The sequence below is a fragment of the Micromys minutus genome (assembly GCF_963924665.1).
Source record: "Micromys minutus genome assembly, chromosome: 3".
Classification (NCBI taxonomy): domain Eukaryota; kingdom Metazoa; phylum Chordata; class Mammalia; order Rodentia; family Muridae; genus Micromys; species Micromys minutus.
In genome coordinates this window covers 15,856,511-15,878,937 of record NC_137972.1, presented here as the reverse complement: position 1 = coordinate 15,878,937, position 22,427 = coordinate 15,856,511, and the positions used below count along the sequence as shown (strand labels likewise).

Here is a 22,427-nt window from a genome sequence, read left to right as displayed (position 1 = left end):
ATAAAATGCAAGAAAGCCTACTCAATAAATATAACACCCATGATATGAAAACCAGATGAAAGCACATAAGTTGGCAGGCCATTTTAGCTGGGTATTTAGTGATATATTAGGTCAATGGTTTTACCAGCCAATGTTATTGATATTAGGTTAGGTCCAGAAAACAGTGGACAAACTTGATGAGACTTAGAGAGCTGGGGCCCCCAAGTGTGATGTCAAAATTCTAATTTGTATATGAAAGCCCTCAATATCATCAGTTTAAATAACTGAAGTACATATAGGGACAAACATACATCAAAATCTTGAATGTATACTACTGATCAGAGATATTAATCACCTTCACTTTGGCTGTAGTTCATTGCTGACAGTATAAACATGTGAGCATATATTAATGCCATCCCCACACACATTGTGATAGAGAGAGTCTCTTCAAATAGAATGAGAAAATCAAATAATGATAGTTCTATAACTTTAATATCTTGGCTATTCTCTTGCAGAAGATCTTTCCAGTTTACTCTAATCACTGTAATACCATTTATAAATGGGAAACTGGCACATTTTCCTTAAAAGATCTTGCTGGGAAATTGGCCCAGTATGGAGTCAGGGATGCAAGATTTCCTGTTTTGTTAAATGTGAAATAACACGCTATGAAATTCAAAGGTGCCATTCTTCTGCGTAAACATATAAAAGCAGAGCCTTGTTTCTTTCAGCACAGACTTGAGAGACACTCCAGAGTCTCAGACAAGATGCTGGTGGTCCTGTGCACAGTGTTATTGCTGACCCTGAGCTATGCTCAGGAACAAGGCGAAGGTATGAGAATATGGTTGTGGGAATTGTGACTCTTTTTAAAGAACAAGAGACAGCACTTAAGGGGAGGAGAGAGATGGAACAGAGGGCAAGAAATGAGAGAAAAATGAGAAAATGGTGTTTTGGCTTAAAAAAGGATATAGTTTAGTTTTGAAGACATCATGGTATTTATAGTATACTACATAGGACAGAACCCTTTCCATACAGTGTATAAAGGGATGGGCACAGCAAGAAACCCATGTCACAGACAATCTAAGAATGGCATAAGAAATGATAAAACTGAAAATAATACATAGAGTAAAAGAAATATTCTCCAAATTTGCACCTTTTCTACAAGCATTTAAAATTCCAGTGTGTTATCACAGTATGTTCCATCACTTATCCAAATGTTTATTCATTTTTTTCTACATTAAGAAAGCAAAGGAGAAGATAAAAATATTTAAATAAGAAAGAGGGACAGATTATAAATTATAAGAGATAGAATGGTGGATGAAGACTATGACAAACGATAGAGTGATCCATAGATGGGTTTAAAGATAGACAGACAGACAGACAGACAGACAGACAGATAGATAGGTAGATGGATAGATAGAAAGATAGATAGATATGATTTGACAGTGTAACCAAAAAGACAATTCAGGAAATAATGTAGAAGACCAAAAGTAGAATTTATATTGTGAGTTAATGGTTAACAATCAGCATACAAATCACATTAGATGCTACCAATAATAAATCATTTGTCAGGTCACAAGCAGTGGCTAGAAATTTCCTTAGAAAATGGTTGATGGTGGCTAAAATTTATTGCCACCTGAAGGATGCTAGGAATTTTTGGGGTCTATCCTTTGGTTTCTTTTTCAATAGCTATCTGTGTACTCACCACAATAATATTAAGCAAAAACCAATACATCTTTAATCTCATTATCTGCCTTAAGCAAGGGGTGTTTTGTTTTGTTTAGTTTTTTGAATTCTCCAAGTTATTTCAATATTTCTTTCTAACCCACAATGGGATTTCTCCTTTTAATCAATGATGAATATAAATTGAACAGGTTTTCAGAAAAATCCTTAATTTTTGAGACTGTGGGTCTTTATTAGGATGAAAAATTGGAATAACCAGGAGGACAGCTTCAATGAAAATAGGAGGAATTTACCCTTTCTACAATGAAAGCGTGATTGCTATAAAATGAACTTTAGATGCAGTGTCCTGGTTTTGACTCTTCTGTGTTAACAGAAGCTCCTCAATGTCTTTATTCAACCCCTTATTGCCTCTGTTTCAGTTTATTTCAGCAGAAAAAGCACACAAAAAATTGGTGTTGCTTTATTCTGTGACTATATATAGGAAAATGAAAAAAATGAATTGTGGTCATAGATTGTAAACTGTGCTGCATTTATTCATTTAAAATTGTGTGGTCACTCACATTTGAACTTGAATTATGAATAAAATTTAATGAGTTGATTTAGACTCACAAAAGTCTGTTGTGTTGCAAAATACACATGACAATAGAACCAAAATATGTGACTAAGTTTGTAGTTTGATGTTTGTCTGAGGAAACATCTGATTATTCTGAAAACAGTATTGTGTATAATGGCATCCCATCCAAAGACCATGTGTTACCAAGAGTTTTCATAAAACTATGAGGGAGGTGGCCATTGAATGGGAGCTTCCTCAAAATGATGGTGTCTGGAAATGTCACTGAGATAAGGGTGAACAAAGTTGCATATAACTATGTTCAACTATCATGTTTAATCATTCAGAATTTCAGAACCTAAACCAGCCTCCAAATCAGAGACCACCTCCTCAAGGATTTCGACCAAGACCACCTGCTAATGGGAACCAGCAAGGCCCACCCCCACCAGGAGGCCCACAGTTGAGACCACCTCATCCTGGAAACCCACAAGGCCCACCCCCTCCTGGAGGACCACAGAATAGACCCCCTCAGGCTGGAAACCCACAAGGCCCACCCCCACCAGGAGGTCCACAGCAGAGACCACCTCAGGCTGGAAACCCACAGGGCCCACCCCCTCCTGGAGGTCCACAGCAGAGACCCCCTCAGGCTGGAAACCCACAGGGCCCACCCCCTCCTGGAGGTCCACAGCAGAGACCCCCTCAGGCTGGAAACCCACAGGGCCCACCCCCTCCTGGTGGTCCACAGAATAGACCCCCTCAGGCTGGAAACCCACAGGGCCCACCCCCTCCTGGAGGCCCACAGCAGGGACCCCCTCAAGCTGGGAAACCACAGGGCCCACCCCCTCCTGGAGGTCCACAGCAGAGACCCCCTCAGGCTGGTAACCAACAAGGTCCACCCCCTCCTGGTGGCCCACAGAATAGACCCCCTCTGCCTGGAAACCAACAAGGACCACCACAAGGTCCCCAATTTGGCAGACCACAGGGACCTTTCCAGGGCTTTGGTCCTTAGTAAGCCAGAATGCTATGCCAGGTAAGACTCATATTTTCTACCTGTTTCATGGCCAGGAACAGACCCCTCTATTCTAAGAAATATAGAACATAAACAACTTTAGTATGTAGAAATTAAATTATCTGGGACTCAGAATCAAATATATATTTTTCTTAATTATTAACCTATCTATTCATGAGAATATATATGGTTTTGAAAAAATATTTCCTTCAAATTTGGTTTCTGTAATTAATGCATAACAAATATTTTTGCAGGACGATCCATTTTTTTTCTAAGGTCCTCTGCCCCTTTGGTGGAATTTATGAATTCATAGTAATACACAGATCTCATTCTGATCTGTGTTCTTGCTTTTGTCTTCAATCAGCATGTTTTTATTCTTTGATTTTTGGGCAGGGAGTGTTGGGCATGTTCTCCCTGTAACCTTCTTTCATTATATTTTATTTCAGAAAGTGAGTAGGAAGATGGCTTCCTTGCAAAAATGGTCTACTGCCACAGCTGGACCTAATCTGTAGCTTCAGAACATTAATAAAATGATCAGTGTGCAACTTCTTTTTGCTGTCTTTGTTTCTGTTTGTTTCAACCTGTAATATCAGGTCTGAAAGCAATCTATAAGCTTTAGTACACTCTCATGGTTTCTTCTTGCAACTTCTTATTGTCCATAAGCCAAGTACCAGGCACAAGTATTTATATGCTTTCCCTTTCCTGATCTCTACGCCATAATGAGTTTTTTTTTTTAAATCATTTACGTCATTAAATAACAGTCACAGAATTTTGACACACTTGAACACAGAACAAAGTACAAACTGTCACATACCCTGAATAATCTTGGAAAGCATTAGACAGATTGGAAACCCTGTCCACCTTGGTCTTAGCTATCATGGCTTGCACTTCTCTTCCATTCCTTCTAACTTTCTAAAACGATTATATTACATTCCTAAAGCTTTTACCTTCAAGGTCTATTCCCTTATTTAGCCTTTTCCTTCTGTGGTTAACAAAGTCCACCTATCAAATTATTTAAATCCAGCAGGAAACAGCTTTTTTGGTTCACCAATTAGCATTCCCAAAGAATTTCTATCACTTTGTTCTAGCTCATTCTATCATGGACCTCTCCAATTCTAGTCTTAAACTTACACCTTTAGGGTCATTTATTGTTGTTTTTCTGCCTCAGGCAGAAAGAAACCAAAATATATTTTCTTCCCAATTTATTAAATGATGATCTATTTGTTGCAGTAAATAAATAAAAGATGGCTTATGCCTTTACCACCTCCCTGTGGTCTCACTCTGTGGAGGTCTCTCTAGTGTTGATCATGGACCACATCACTTGGCCCTCAAGTTATGCACTCCAAAGAACTCCATATGTCCTGTTGCTACTGTGCTGGGTTGACATGACCACACAGGTGTGTTATTTTATAACATCATCCAGCACAAACCTTTCTCCAAATACTGGTAGCTTTTCATGGTAGGATTAGATCTTAAATTCTTTATCAAAAACCCACTACACAATAATATTAAATCCAATAAACAAAGATACAAACTGACTTTCTATAAGACATTTAAAAAACCTATAAAATCCTTTTAGAATATCCATGTGGTTCACTGCCATCAGGGTTCAGGGCCTTTTGGCAGCCTGCTAAAAACTCAGAAAAGGCATAGAAGTACTCTCTCACATGAGAAAGCAGGTAAGACCCTTACTACCCTACCGAAAGCCTGTCCTGTTAGAGTCTGCCTTAAACTCCCAGCTGCCTTGAGAGGAATGTTCTCTGGTAATGTGTGTGTTCCTGTTCAGAGAGTGAGAGAGACCTTGGTCTCAGCCATCAGGCTTAGGGTCTGCCCAAAGACTTCTGTGCACCATGAAGAGCCTCAGAATTGCTCTCCCGCCTGAGACCATGTGTGAGCCCGGCCCTTACTGACTCTCCTGGGAGAACCACAGGAAACTCTGTAGCTCAGGGAACAGGGTACTCTCTTAGAACAGGTCTATTTAGGTCAAATGGAGAGGTGGATCACCATCCTCAGGACTCAGTGCTTACCAGCAGAATGTGGAGCACCCAAAAGAGCCTCAGAATAGTTTTCCAACCTGAGGACATGGAGACAGAGCTTGGTTACTTCCATAAGATCTCCCTGCCTGCTACCAAAGAGCACACCGGAGCAATTTCTTTGGGGAGCAATGCACCATCAGACCCACAGGAGAGACAAGCTCTGGTCAGAGACAACACAGTCAAAGAACATCACAGATAATAAAATAGTAATAGGCAAGCCAAAGTACCTAACAATGGAAATCAAGAAAACCTGGTAATATCACTGCACAGATTTCACACCACAGTAAGAATCAGATATCCCAGCACACCAAAAAAACTAGATATGGAATTAATGCTATACTCTTTGAAGATGGTGGTGTTCTTCTAGAAAGGTATTAGTAGCTATATTAAGGAGATACAGGTGAACCAGCAGAACATATGTAACCAAGTAGAAATTCTCAAAGTGGAAACATGAAAATCACATAAAGAGCCTCAAAAAATGTTAATAAAAAAGAAAAAGGGTTCCCAAAGGTATAGGCCTGATGAGAAGTTGATCAGAGTAGCGAGGGGGCAGAGAGATCTCTGCTGAGTGCACACAGAAAACATGCCCCTGCCCTGCCTGATCCAGGGACCAGGAACCCAGCATGGGAAACTCTGTTCCTACCTGTAGGCTTGGGGTAGAGAACAGGGCTCGGACCATCTGCCACCTGGACCAACAGAGATCCAGGGACACAGACCAGGTATAAGGGAAAGGAAAGAACATATCATTGACAACAAGATGGCAATAGGAAAGCAAAAGAGCATATCCCAAAAAAACCAAGACAACCTGGCAACACCAGTACCTAGCTCTCCCATCACAGCAAACAGCAGAATACAAAACACTCCAGAAAAAGAAGACTCAGACATGAAATCCTGCCTCAAGATGATGATGGAGATCCTTAAACAAGTACAGGAGGAAAAGAAAAACAATTAGAAGCTTTTAAAGAAGGAAATTGAGGAAGATCTCAGAAAATGGAAAGATCTCCCATGCTCATGGATTGGAAGGATCAACATTTTAAAAATGGCCATCCTACCAAAAGCAATCTACAGATTCAATGCAATCCCCATCAAAATTCCAATCCAGTTCTTCATTGAGTTGGAAAGATCAATGTGCAATTTCATATGGAATAACAAAAGACCTAGAATAGCGAAATCCATCCTCAACAACAAGAATACATCTACTAGAATCACTATCTCTAACCTCAAGCTATATTACAAGGCGATTTTGCTGAAAACTGCATGGTACTGGTACAGAAATAGGCATGTGGATCAATGGAATAGAATAGAAGATCCAGAAATGAGCGCTCACATATATGGTCAACTGATTTTTGGCAAAGGAGCCGTAAACATTCAATGGAAAAAGGACAGCCTATTCCATGAATGGTGTGGGTCCAACTGGCACTCAGCATGCAGAAGAATGAAAACAGACCCTTTCTTATCTACTTGTACAAACTCAAGTGTAAGTAGATCAAAGATCTCCACATTAAACCAGATACACTGAAATGATTAGAAGAGAAAGTAGGGAAAACCTTAGAACACATAGGCACAGGAGAAAATTTTCTTAACAAAACACCAATGGCTCAAGCTCTAAGGTCAAAGATTAACAAATGGGACTTAATGAGACTGCTAAGTTTCTGTAAGGCTAAAGACATTGTCAAGAAAACAAAACGGCAGCCAACAGAATGGGAAAAGATCTTTACCAACTTCACATCAGATAGAGGCCTAAAATCCAAGGTATACAAGGAACTCAAAAAGCTAGACACCAGAGAATCAAACAACCCTATTAAAAAATGGGGTACAGAGCTAAACATAACGTTCTCAATTGAGGAATGTGGAATGGCTGAGAAACATCTAAGGAAGTCCTCCACATCCTAAGCCATCAGGGAAATGCAAATCAAAACAACCCTGAGATTCTACCTCACACGAGTCAGACTGGCCAAGATCCAAAACTCAGATGACAGCAGATGCTGGCGAGGTTGTGGAATAAGAGGAACACTTCTCCACTCTTGGTGGGGTTGTAAACTGATACAACCACTCTGGAAATCAGTCTGTCGATTCCTCAGAAAATTGGACATAGTACTACCTGAAGATCCAGCTATTCCACTTCTGGGCATACACCCCAGAGACACTTTAATATACACCAAAGATACATGTACCACAATGTTCATAGCAGCTCTATTTATAATAGCCAGAAGCTGGAAAGAACCCAGATGTCACTCAGTAGATGAATGGATACAAAAATTGTGGTACATTTACACAATGGAGTATTACTCATCTATCAGAAACAATGACTTAACCAAATTCTCAAGAAAATGGTTGCATCTAGAGAATATCATCCTGAGTGAGATAACCCAGTCACAAAAGAACAGATATAATATGTAGTCACTGATAGTGGGATGCTAACCCCAGAGGCTCGGACTGCCCCATAAACAACTCACAAACTTTGTGAAGTTCAAGAAAAACAAGAAACCAAAAAAAAAAAAAAAAAAAAAGCTCAATCATTACACACCAAGAAAATGTTGACCAATTCCGGGTTACATCCTGTTTTATATGTACTTTTTGCTCATTGTAATTAGTAAGACCTTAATGCAGAGTATCAAACCTTAAAAAAAAAATGAAAAAAAATGCCAAGCACTGTCAAAAATGTATTTGTATACATTTATGCAAAAATGTTTAAATTTTTTTCTTTCATCTCTGTTTTTTAAAATAAAGTTAAAAAAAGAGAGAGAAAGAATAAAACCCCTAAAAAATAGAATAAGGGTTGCTCTGCTAACTTAAAATTCTCTAAATCGTAATGAGAAGTGAAATTAAATCAGCAAATATATTAACTGGACATGTAAACATAAAAATAGACACCAGACAAAATTTTTGATTTAGGGAAATGTTGCCATTTTTCCAAGGGGAAGAGAAGCTGTATATACCATTATTAAATATCTGAGACACAGCACCAAGGAAACAGAACTAGAGGGTTTCCTTTTGACCCCAGATTTGTAACAATACAGACCCAAACTCAGGTGTATTCACACATAGATATTGACTGATGTTGAGGTGAAACATGACCACACATCAGAGAGACACACTACTTATAGGAAAAAAAAAAAAAAAAAAAAAAAAAAAAAAAAAAAAAAAAAAACAAGATGGATCTGAAGAAAGAGGACCTATATCCTGGTGGTCATAATTTGCCATAGGTAAATATGAACATAATTATTTTGTTCAGATTAGCACATTATTGATGTCTTTATTGACAACTATTTATCTTTTGACATGTCAAAAATACTGAGTTATCCATATATTTATTTTATGTTACAGGAAATAGTTGGTTTTCTTTTAAAAATTAATATTACTGGATATTCAATTAATTTCATTGTAGTTACATTTCAGATGTTTTCCATATTTCACCCTTCTCATAAACCCTATTCCCCTACAATGGTTCCCATGTGTTTGCACATTATTCCAATCACCATATCCAACTTAGTTTCTTGACAATCCCCTATGCTGGTAAAACGAACTGTCACTGGACCAAAGGCCACTTCTCCATCTGATGCAAGACAAAGTTACACTCTGCTCTATCTACACCTGGAGCCATAGCTTTTTCCATTAGTGATTCAGTGTTTGGTGTTTTAGACCATGAGAGTTCTGGTAGGCTTGGTTGGTTGATAACTTTGTTATTCCCATAAAGTTGTAAACTCTTTCAGCTTCAGGCTTTCTCTAGAAACTTCATTTTGTTCCTTGTGTTTAGTCAGTTAGTTAGCTGCTAGTTTCCTCAACTGTTTCTGAATGACTCTTCCAGAGCCTCTGAAGAGGCATCTATCTCTGGTTGCTTCCGGTAAGCACTTCTTTGATTCAGTAACAGTGCTTGGGTTGCTGGTTACCTATAGGTTAGATCCCCAAGTGTGGCAGTTTCTGATCATTTCTAGAATTCCTGCTCCTCTACTTGACCTTGCATTTCCTTCCATCAGTGTTTTGTTATCCCTACTAAGAAGTACTGAGGCATCAACACAAGTATCCACTTACCAGTAGGTACATACCATATGTGTTCTTTTGTGATTGGGTAACCTCACTCAGAAGGTTAGTTTCTAGTTCTATGTATTTCAAAGGAGTTTCAAGAAGTCTTTGTTTCCAAGAGCTATGTAGCAGGACACTGGGTAATTCTAGAACAATTTCTGTATTCATTCCACTGTTGAAGAACATCTGCTGTCACCTGAGTTTTTGGTCCTAGCCATTCTGACTGGTGTAAGGTGGTATTGAGGTGGTATGATGTGGTTAGAAGTGTGACAAGGTTGTTTTGATCTGCATTTCTGTGATAACAAGGAAGGTGGAGCATTTCTTTACTGCTTCTCAGCCATTCAGTATTCTTCAGGTGTATACCACATTTTTTAAAAAGGGATTATTTGATTTTCTGCTGTCTAATTTATTCTTAAACATAAGGATTGAAACTATACCCTAAGAAAAGCAAGAAACAAAAGGAAGAAAACCACACAAACATAATTCTACCTTTAACAACAAAAAAACAGGAAACATCAATGACTGTTCCTCATTATCTTTCAATACAGTGGGCTCATTTCCACATTAAGAGCCACAGACTATCAGACTAGATAAATAAGCAGCACCCAGCAATTGCCTGCATACAGGAAACTCATCTCAGTGACAATGAAGTACACTACCTCACAGTAAAAAACTGAGAACAAATCTCTAACAAATGGTCATAAGAATAAAACCAGAATAGCCATCAGATATCAAATCAAATAAATTTCCAACCAATAGTTATAAAGAAAGATAAGAAAGCATACTTTTTACTCATAACAGAAAAAAATTTATCAAGGTAATGTGTGCACAGGATTAAACGAGTGATTGGAGTATCTCTGGATGAATGACTTTGCCTTCAGTCTCTGCTCCTTATGGTCTGTGTATTTCCTCCTCTGAATATTTTCTTCCCACTTCTAAGAAGGACTCAATCATCTACTCTTTGGTCTTCCAACTTGTTGAGCTTCCTATTTTCACTCTATCATTAAAAAAGCAGAGGGAGTGTCATGCCCCCCTGTGAGTGTGTATGTATCATCTTGAGGAAAAGTCATCCTTTCCCTATGTAAGCTCTTCATCATATCTATCTTCTTGTACCTTTTGCCTGACCTTCTTCAATTCCATAAAAGTGTGAAAGATATTAATACTTCATAAAAATATTATCACAGACATATGTGATCGAAGACCTACTAGCAAATATTAGTATTCATTGTAGTGGCTCACTGACATTCTTACAAAGCAGATGTTCAAAAAATCTGATTAATGGTAAATGCACTTGTACTCCAGCTTTATTCAGGGTAATAAATATGGATCCATGAGGCTTCTTCTATATGAAAATCACAACTTAAACCTATATCATTTATTCAAGATAGCTTTCACCCCATTGTGTGTTGTTGGCTCTTTTGTCAGAGATTAAGTGTACATAAGTGTGTGTGACAATAGACACCAAGCCACCAACCAAAGAGCATGGATAGGCCAGTCTTAGGTCAGTTTCACATATCAAGCAAAGGACAGATTGCCTTGCTGAGCCATAGTGAATCATGAGCATAGTCCTTTAAAAAAGGAAAAACCCTGAGAAAAAGATGCCAGAGGGTGGGTGATTCACCCTCTCCTTGTATAGAAGGGGTGGAATGGGAAACACTGGGAGAGAGATCAGCATCCACACATAAATTTGTAAAACAATTATAAAAATGCATGATCATAGCCAAGAAGTACTGGCTCTTAAATAGACATTGTTATAACACTCTAAAAATGCTGTCTCTAAACATATCACAACTGTTTAAAACATAAGGATCACTCTGTGTGGTATGTGGATGTTCACTAAAATGTGATCCATTTTATGGAAGTATGGAAAAGAAGTTTTAAAAACAATTCCTCTCATTTTGAGGTAAATATTAGACCATTTATTATTTCTCTTTACTTCATTAAAACTGACCAATCTCGTGTAACAATTTGTATCTTATTCTTTGTTGTAGCATTCACATGTAACCCTATGTGTATGGTGTAAGTATATGTATATGAATATGTATATCAATATATATGTGTGTATTGGTAATATATGTATATGTTTATCAGATTTGTGTTAATTTTGTCATTCAGCTTAATATTAACAGAGACATTATTTTTGCATAGTCATTGTTATGGATATCTCTTTAAAATCCACTTTCTACTTCCATATTAAAAGCATATTTATGCTTTCTATTAAAAACTAGTATTTTCTCTAATTTCTATAATAATGGTGACATAGTAATAAGAATTAACAATGTTTTATAAAAAATAAAATTTATAATTTTAAAACTTACTCTTCTGTACAGATACAAAATGGTTAAATACCAGAATAAAATTGAGCCTCTCTTAATGATAAAAGAGAGTAATAGTATTTGATAAGGAATTTTTTTTTACATCCTACTACTAATAGTAGTCCTCATGTGAGGTTTTGACCTTATGTGTTCAACATAGGACAGCCAGATTAAGAGGAATATTACTGTCCTGAAAAAATGTCACAAAGCATTAACTGGTAAGGACATCCATTTTCATTTACAACTTAAAGTTGAGAACTTATTTTAGACTATGATGTACTTCAAAAGTTGCCTCATAATCCATATAATTAAAAATTTTAGGCATGTGCACCCTCATTCCTACTTTTGAAATGTTCACAGCAGAATCCCCTAGGATCAACATTTATCTCTCTCCTCTAAGCAGTATCTCTCCCCAGGATTATAGCAACCTCCAAATGGGCATTATAACATGCATGCTTTCAAACAAATCTTTATACATTTTTTAGACTAGTTAGAGTTTCATTCACGATTTAATGTTGAATATTCTTTCTAAAATTCCACTAATGATTTCAGTAAAAGGGATCTTTGTTTCTTGAAAAACATGTAGAAATCATAAAAGAATATGATTTTAATTTTAATTTTCATACCATGTGTGGTAGATGAGACTGCTCCAGATTGTTGACAGCCAATGACTATGTTTTTTCTAATTTTCTAACAGAGGTATGAAATTTACAACTGCAGATGACTTCTTGAAGTGAGTATCAATTTTGGAATTCTGTGGAATCTCCAAAGAATATACAAATGCTAGAGCTCCAGTAGTGGTCAGGTGTTTGTCAGGTTGTGGGTTTGATCCTGATGGTGAATTTTTATCAAACAATCATTTGTAATGAGACTAGAATAATAAATTACATATACTGACATCTAAGATAAAACTTTCCTCATGTAACTTAAATCAAACTACCAGTAATCTAAGAATATTATTGACCCCTTTTAAAAACCACACTTTATTCAGGGATCAAGTGGCATGAACAAGAATGGAAAGAAAAGGAACATTCAACCTTTCCAAATGTTTGATTATAGTTAATTCATAACTAACTGTGAATTTTATATGTCTCTCCCTAAAGAAACAGATTTCCCTCAAATCCCCAATCTAATCACTTTCTCAGTATCAAATGTTGTCATTTTTCCCTGTTTTTATTTTTACTTATTTATATGAAAGCAAATTTTCCCCACATATATCACTATAATTATTTTTGTAATCTCTGTATGTAACTTTTACAATTTATAAAAAATAATTTGCAATTACTAATCAAAAGAAGAGTGGATGACACTGGCAAGTGTGTAGATCCTGAGACTTGCAGCTTCTGCTACCATTGCGAACCCTTTTGAAAACTTTATTCCAAGACTGAGAGATATTATGGAGGAGCAAGAGATATAGCATTAACAGCATTATGATCCAGAGCATCATGTGATAACACTCATACAAATGTGAGAATGAAGAAGAAATGCCTCAAGATTATTTGTTATATATGTTTTTTTGTCTACCAGAATAATAAAAGATATGTGTTTGTACATGATTGTCTGTGTGTATATGTGTGTATATGTGTACATATCAGATGTACATATGTATATGCATTATAGATATGCTTTATATTGTATACGTATAAAATACATATTTCTAAAAGTTATATAAAGAGTGTATACAATAATGAATATATATATATATATATATATATATATATATATATATACACACACACACTTTAGGACATACAGTGAGCAGTGAGTTATTATTTATGGAAAAATGCACTATGAAATGTAAATTTATTTGTAAATACTAACTAAATTTTAACTATTAAGAATTAATTTATATTTCCTTATCTAGGACTTGAAATGCTTAACTGAATGAAGGATATAATTCTATATCTCAATCTAGTCAAAATTATTTCCTGCAATGCTGATCCACACATGATTACTCATTTTGATAGTTACAGTAACTTTACAGACCAAGGGAAAGCAGAATTTTGTAACGTGAAATTGGGCTGTTTACTGAGTAAATTAATAGACTAAATTTAATGAGAGAGCTCTAAACTATATAGAATTGAAGGTGTTAAAGGGTTCCATTCATTCCATTTTTGTCTCAACGTAGACAATAGGCAGTAAGACATCACATCCAGCAGGAGACATCAATGTCCAGGAACTTGATAATAAATACAAGAGAAACAGACAGAAGAGAACAACATGATTGGGAGATATATAAATATATGCCATCTGGGCTGGGCAGCATATCTTCTTTTAGTTGTTTTTTACCCAGAAATGAAGTCAATCTGGATCAGGCTGTCATTCACCAATGGTATTTTAGATAACTTTAATCTAAGTTAGTAGCCCATTAAAATTCTACTTCTGTCAGGATTTGGCTCCTAAAAATAACATTAGAAATTACATTATTCTTCTAGAGAGTTTCACATAGTTCCATATTAAAGAAAGGAAAACTGCATGGCTTTGTCTAAGGTCCTGTCCATTTTGAAGGGGGCTGCCCCCGGATTGCTAGTTGTTTCTGCAAAATACTATCACTTATAATGCATTCAGTTGCATACAGTGGTCTTTCTTCAGCAATCTCCACACCATCAGTGTGAAAGGTATGTATTATCACAATAACAAGATTATGGTTCATGGGTTGGAGAGCACATAATGATCTGAATCTTACTGAAAGACTGGGGCAGCTAAAAGCATAGTTAGGGATATGATAGAAAACAATTGTATTAAAAAGCTATGGAGAATACGAAGCCTAACAAAAGAGAATTATGAAAGAATAAAGAAGTATTCTTCAATTGAGTATATGGCCATACATATTAAAAATAGACTCATGTGGATTTGGTTATGATAGTATTTTGAAAAAAATGACTATCATTAAAAAAAATCTTTATTTCTGAAAATCAGTGAAATTAACATTATTAATGGAAATATGACTTAATGGTGTGATGGAACATAATTTGGATTGATAATTATGACAATCTTGCAAAATTCTAAAGTCCTATACCTAAGGAAGGATTTATGTTTTGAGGCTCAGCTCTCTCTAGAGATCTTGAAAAAAAAAAGTCAATCCTGTGAATATTCCAGATAAATCTAGAAAAGATGAGTCACACAATTTACCTAAAACACAATTGGAAATAGAAAGAAGGCTTTTAAACTCTGTGGCAGAGATACCAACCCATATCCATTGCTGCCCTCATACAAATGCTGGGAGATGATGTGCCCACACTAAAAACTTCTACTCCAAATAGGGCTAAGGCATGAAGGTTTGCATAAAAGACACAACTCAATTATTCATGTTACCAGAAATGCTTTACTCAATCTCCAACTCTAACTAATCTTCAACTGACTCCAGCTCTCCAGTATATACACTTGTAAAGGTAGTTAAAAGGGCAGTTTGCAAATTTCCTAGCTTCTAGGTGGAGGCATTAGCCCCTGGGGTGAAGTCAGCATTCTGAGGTAATCAAAACCAGGAACAGGAAAGGATGTGGAGTAGTCTTGTGCCTGGGCATTAGTAATACAAAGGAATGTGTTTATCCCAAAGTAAAAGCATGCTAGCAGGCAGTTCAGCTAACACTTAGAAGATGGGGGTTGGGTATAACTCCCAAAAGGATGGAACTTAAGCTTCCATAAATTTACGAATGAGTAAGGAAATTGTGTTGTATTCAAAGTACTGAAATATATTCAAACCATAAGAAAAAAAAGTATAGAATTTCAATAGAGAAATACAATTGATAAACGTCATATTGAGTGAAATACTCTAGCCCAGAAGGTCAAATATTATGTTTGCTCTCTTCAGGGGTTCATGGTTTCAGAATGATTATGGCATTTAAGTTGGTATATGTGGAGTGAGCAGAAATCTAGAAAAAAGATGCATTTTGGTGGAACATGGCAGTCAGCTAAATAAAGATATTTGCAAAATAATATTGGGGAATACATATAATAATGTTTATTCATTCTTTGAGATGTTCATGAACATTTTGATCAATCTGAATGATTTCATGACAACCTCTTTGTAGTCATTATCCCCAAGTCCTCATTATATCTACTTAAAATATCACTTCATCATATTTTTTGCAATTATATATTCCACCAAGTCTAATTGATAATGTCTATATACTAGTGAAGGTGAAGCCATTCTCTGAAGAATAGGTACCTTACCAGTAGTCATACTTCCCAAGAAATTGAGTCTTCACATTCACAACTAGTCATCAACTGCCAATAGGTACTCAGCTAAGGATGGAACATTGTGAACTGCAACCATCCATTTTGACTATGTCAGTCTTCTCAAGTCTTCTTCAAGTGGTCACAGGTGGTATGCTTTTGGAGGACACTAATGGCTTTTAGGAATGGAGGAGTTAATGCTTTTAGTTATATTCATCCTAGAAAGTCCACCTGCCTCAAATATATAGTTTCAGACACATAGTCATATGACACTTGGATGAAACTCACTGAGTAACAAATATAGCCTAAAGATATTAACCTCAGGAAAGAATTTGTAGAGAGGAGCAATACTATCAAGTGGTTTGAGAAAATCCTAGGAGAACAATAAATGAGCATGATTACAGGATTATGAATGTGGATCAAAATATCAAGTAATCATTTAATTAGTTAAAATATACAATAAATAGCAACAATTATCCAGTTGCATGTGATTACTGTATGACTGTTTCTTGATTAAAAAAATAATAATAAGGCCATTTGTGAACAAAGCCCCATATATGTACCCTATGAGATGAAAGAAAAAGACATGAAAAGACTTTGAGGAACTGGTTGCACAAAAAAATAGGCCATTATGCTTGCACATGCAGACAAAAAGCTTGTGTGCAAATATCCTTCATTTACAGCACATTGTGTGTTGCTAAACTCCCTTGGCATCCATATTAAAATAATACTGAGGACAATACATTTAAGATGAAGAAAAAATTCTAAGTACATAACATCTTTAAATATATTTTCCATGAATTTATTATATGTGAGTTTTTATATATTGAAGTTACAGGGAGAAAAGAGACAGGTGTTCATAAAGGTCACCTCATTTGGTTCAATGATTTTTATATGAGCTTAATATTGCAATTGTTCTACTGAAGGCATTAAATACATACTAAGCTCTTGTATATTTTCAGTCTCAAATGTGCCTGACTTGGTCATAGGTGATATTTTTCTTTAATGATCCACTGACTTAATTCATACATGGTTGGTGTTGAGAAGGTCAAGGAAATGTCTTGGGATGAATGATATTGAAAGTATCAGCTGCTGTGTTCCTGAATTCAACAAATCAAGCACAAGCATGACTTCTAGCCCTAAGGTCACACTAAGAGGTACTTAGCTCACTGCGGGACAATAGACTGTGCTATTTTGCTGTGAAAACTACACTCGAGAACATATTTTCAGGCATCTTTTCTCTGTAGTTTTAATGGAAGGTTTAGGTTATGGCTACAGTGAGATGGCAAATAGAGAGAATAGAAGTAAGAAAGCTATTTCCGGTAAATATCATGAAAAGAAGGAAATAATTTTGGTTTCAGAAAAACCAGAATTGGTTGGTCAATGGCAAATACAGTTCCCCTAGAATACAAGTTAAATTACCCCAGAAATGTAACCATGACTCTGTATATACAGTATGGGTCATATTGATATTAGGATACATAGCCCATTAATGAGGAAGACTTTCTATATGATTCTCTACATTAAATTGGAAAACACATGATTGATATTAACCTGACTAATACATAATCAAGAAGCTCAAAAATCACTATAGGCTACAAAATTAATAAACTTATGTAGGTTTATCAGTTATGTAGCTCTCCAATGAGCCAGCACTAAAAGATTATAAACTCAGTTATAAAAATAACAAGAACATACACATAAGTTCTGTAGTGAGGTTCAATTGAGAGATAATCAAGAACTAAGAATACTAAGAAAAAAACAAAAGAAAAATCATGAAACATAACTTTGAAGACAGAATTATTTTATAAAAAATATATTTTGCACAGGTAATGATATTTAGAAGTAAAGATTCTGGTTACCAAGTCTTAAAATAAAATTTGAGACATTAATAAAGAAAAGTATAACATGCTTGACCAGCACATATTTTCGATAACTTAATCAGAACAAAAAGTAAAAAAGTTTTTTCCACTGTATAAAAAATGTCCAAGAAAAAGTTGAAAAACAAATACAGATGAATGAGTGTGAATAAATATATGGAGAAAGTTGAAATGAAGTTCTATCAGAAAATTCAGCATATGGTATGTTGAATGTTGTGCAGATAAGAGTCAAATACTGACAATGAAAGCAATGATATTTGTATGCAGGGGACCCATAAAGAAGAAGAAGAAAATGGCTAAAATGTGCAGCTCCATAATTTATGCTGAAGCAGTTTAAACATAAAATATTCAAATAGGAGATGCCTACAAACCATAAATATGTATAATGGAAAAATGACTCATCAATGAATTAAAAACTCATGATACAGACATTTATATATTCCATTTGTGTGGCCAGGCCATTTTTGGACAGAGTTCTATTCACATGCTTGAAAATTGTCCAACAATATAATGAAATACATAATCAGAAGACTGAGTGATAATCAAATACAAAATAAAATATATGAAGAAAGTGAATATTGAAATTAAGTGCTTCCAGAAAATGTAACATAAACTGTGTTAAATGTCATGCTAAGGGTAGAGCCTAATGCTGACATTAAAACAATGATAACTTTATGCAGTTGACCCACTGAGAGGAACAATAAAGTGCTGACATGTACAGCTCTGTAATGTAGGTAATTTAGTATAAATAGTTTAATGGTAAAAATTAAAAAGTATAGATGTGTATAGACTGTATATATATATATATATATACATACATATACATGTGTGTATGTGTGTGTGTGTGTGTGTGTGTGTGTGTGTGTGTGTGTACAAAATGGTCAAAAGTATAATCAATAAATAACATACCCATGATCCAAACACCTGAAGAAAGCATGTGAGTTGGTAGGCAATTTTAGGTGGGGATTTACTGATATAGTAGGACAAAGGTTTAACCAGATATTGATATTAGGTTAGGTCAACAAAAGAGTGGACAAACTTGATGAGGCTTAGCCAGCTAGGGATCCCAAGTATGGTGTCAAAACTCAAATTTTATATGAAAGCCCTCAACACCATCAGTTTAAATAACTGAAGTACATATAAGGACAAAAATACATGAAAAACCTGAAACTATCCTACTGATCAAAGGTATTAATCACCTTCTCTTTGGCTGTAGTTCATTGCTGATAGTATAAACACGTGAACATATGTTAATGCTACCACCACACACATTGGGATAGAGAGAGTCTCTTCAAATAGAATGAGATAATCAAATAATGGTAGTTCTATAACTGTAATATCTTGGCTATTCTCTTGCAGGAGATGCCTTTCCAATTTACTTTAATCATTGTTGTACCATTTAAAAATGAAAAACTGGCACATCTTCCTAAAAGATCTTTTTAAGAAATTGGCCAAGTATGGAGTCAGGGATGCAAGATTTTCTGTTTTGTTAAATGTAAAATAACACACTATGAAATTCAAAGGTGCCATTCTTCTGCTTAAACATATAAAAGCAGAGCCTTGTTTCTTTCAGCACAGACCTGGGAGACACTCCAGAGTCTCATACAAGATGCTGGCGGTCCTGTGCACAGTGCTATTGCTGACCCTGAGCTATGCTCAGGAACAAGGCGAAGGTATGAGAATATGGTTGTGGGAATTGTGACTTTTTAGAGGACAAGAGACAGAACTTAAGGAGAGGAGAGGGATGGAACAGAGGACAGGAAATGAGAGAAAAATGAGAAAATGGTGTTTTGGCTATGAAATGGATATAGTCTAAATTTTGAAGACATCATGGGATTTAAAATATACTACATATGACAGAACCCTTTCCATTCAGTGTATAAAGGGATGGGCACAGCAAGAAACCCATGTCACAGACAATCTAAGGATAGCAAAAGAAATAATAAAACTAAAATTAATACATAGAGAAAAAGAATTATCCTCCAAATTTGTATCTTTTCTACACTCATTTAATATTTCAAGATGTTATCACAGTGTCTTCCATCATTTATGCAAATTTTTATTCATTTTTTCATGAAGACAGGTATTGAGAAGATAAAAAATATTTAAATATAAAAAGATTCAAATTTCAAATTATAAGAGATAGAATGGTGGATGGAGAGTAAGACAGATGATAGAGTGATAGATAGATGGATAGATAGACAGATAGATTGATTGATAGATGATGATTTGTCAGTGTAACCAAAATGACAATTCAGGAAATAATGGAGAAGGCAAATCGTAGACTTTATATTGTGAATTAATGGTTAACAATCAGCATACAAATCCCATTGGATGCTACCAATAATAAATCAATGGTCAGGTCACAGACAGTGGCTAGAAATTTTTTAGAAAATGGCAGAGAGTGGATAAAATTTCTTGCCAGCTGTAGGATGCTAGGAGTTATTGGTGTTTACCGTTTGCTTACTATTTCAATTGCTATGTGTGTTCTCACACCAATAATATCACACAAAAACCAATTCATCTTTAATCTCATTATCTGCCTTTAGCAAGTCGTGTTCTGTTTTGTTTTGCTTTATTTATTTATTTATTTTAATTCTTCAAGGTATTTCTACATTTCTTTCTAACCCACAATGGGATTTCTACTTGTAAGAATTAATGAATGTAAATTGAACAGAGTTTCAGAAAAAATCCTTGAAATTTAACACTGTGGGTCTTCATTAGGTCATCAAATTGGATTAAGCTGGAGGACAGACTCAGTGAAAACTGGAGGAATTTACCCTTTATAAAATGCAAGTGTGGTTGCTATGAAATGAACTATAGATGCAGTGTCCTGGTTTGACTCTTCTGTGTTAACAGAAGTTCCTCAATGTCTTCATTAAACCCCTTATTGCCTCTTTTCACTTTATTTCAGCAGGAAAAGCACACAAAAAAGTTAGTGTTGCTTTTTTTCTATGAAAATATACTGCAAAAGGAAAGAATACATTGCGGTCATAGATTGTTAAATGTGCTGCATGTATTCATTTAATGTTTTGTGGTCGATCACATTAGAACTTGAATTATGAATGAATTTTAATGAGTTGATTTAGATTCACAAAAGTCTATTGTGTTGCAAAATACATATGGCAATAGAACCAAAATGTGTGACTGGGTTTGTAGTTTGATGGTTGTATGAGAAAACATCTGATTATTTTGGAAACAGTATTGTGTATAATGGCATCACATCTAAAGACCATGTGTAAACAAGAGTTTTCATGAAACTATGAGGAAGTTGCCATTGAAAGGGAGCTTCCTGGAAATAATGGTGTATGGAAAGGTCACTGAGATAAAGGTGAACAAAGTTGTATATAACTAAGTTCAACTATCATGTTTAATCATTCAGAATTTCAGAACCTAAACCAGCCTCCAAATCAGAGACCACCTCCTCAAGGATTTCGACCAAGACCACCTGCTAATGGGAACCAGCAAAGCCCACCCCCACAAGGAGGCCCACAGTTGAGACCACCTCAGCCTGGAAACCCACAAGGTCCACCCCCTCCTGGAGGACCACAGAATAGACCCCCTCAGGATGGAAACCCACAAGGCCCACCTTCTCCTGGAGGACCACAGAATAGACCCCCTCAGGCTGGAAACCCACAAGGCCCACCCCCTCCTGAAGGGCCACAGAATAGACCCCTCACACTGGAAACCCACAAGGCCCACCCCCTCCTGGAGCCCCACAGCTGAGACCCCCTCAAGCTGGAAAACCACAGGGTCCACCCCCTCCTGGAGCCCCACAGCAGAGACCCCCTCAAGCTGGAAAACCACAAGGTCCACCCCCTCCTGGAGCTCCACAGCAGAGACCCCTTCAGCCTGGAAACCCACAAGGCCCACCCCCTCCTGGAGCACCACAGAATAGACCCCCTCAAGCTGGAAACCCACAAGGCCCACCCCCTCCTGGGGGCCCAGAGCAGAGACCCCCTCAGGCTGGGAACCCCCAAGGTCCACCCCCTTCTGGAGTCCCACAGAATAGACCCCCTCAGTCTGGAAACCAACAAGGACCACCACAAGGTCCCCAATTTGGCAGACCATAGGGAACTTTTCAAGGTTTGGGTCCTCAGTCAGCCAGAATTCTATGATTAGTAAGACTCATATTTTACCTGTTTGGTGTCAGGGAACAGACCACTCTATTTTAATAAATATAAAATGTAAACAACTTAAGCATGTAGAAACAAAATTATCCTGGACCCAGTATCAAATATTTTTTATTAACTATTAACTCATCTATTAATGAGAGTATATATGGTTTTGAAAGAATATAACCTCCAAATTTTGAGGTTTTTTGTAATTATTACATATCTTTTATATTTCTGGCAGGAAGATCCATTTTCTTTCTAAGGACCTCTGCCTTTTTGTTAGAACTTATGTATTCATAATGATACACAGGTCTCATCCTGTTCTGTGTTCTTATTTTTTGGCTTATTTTTTGGGGGCCGGGCATGCTCTCCCTGTAACCTTCCTTCATTATATTTTATTTCAGAAAGTGAGTAAGACGATGGCTTCCTTGCAACAGTGGTCTACTGCTACAGCTGGAACTAATCTGTAGCTTGAGAACATTAATAAAATGTTCTGTGTGCAACTTCTTTTTGCTGTCTTTATTTCTGTGCATGTCAACCTGTAATTTCAGGTCCTAAAGCAATCTATGAGCTTCAGTACACTCTCATGGTTCCTTCTTGCAACTTCTTATTGTCCATAAGCCAAGTACCTGGGACAACTATTCTAATGCTTTCTCTCACCTTA

At 36.3% G+C, this 22,427-nt stretch overlaps 1 protein-coding gene across 1 annotated transcript; it reads left to right on the top strand.

Annotated features, from left to right (window-relative positions):
• Nucleotides 1–743: 743 nt before the first annotated feature.
• On the top strand, nucleotides 744–21,721 carry LOC308418388 (uncharacterized protein; the record flags this gene model as incomplete). Its single annotated transcript, XM_080913743.1, is given in 5 exon segments — nucleotides 744–807; nucleotides 2,557–3,217; nucleotides 14,161–14,210; nucleotides 21,031–21,320; nucleotides 21,323–21,721. Coding segments are annotated over 5 exon segments (1,464 nt in total).
• Between the last annotated feature and the right edge of the window lie 706 nt (nucleotides 21,722–22,427).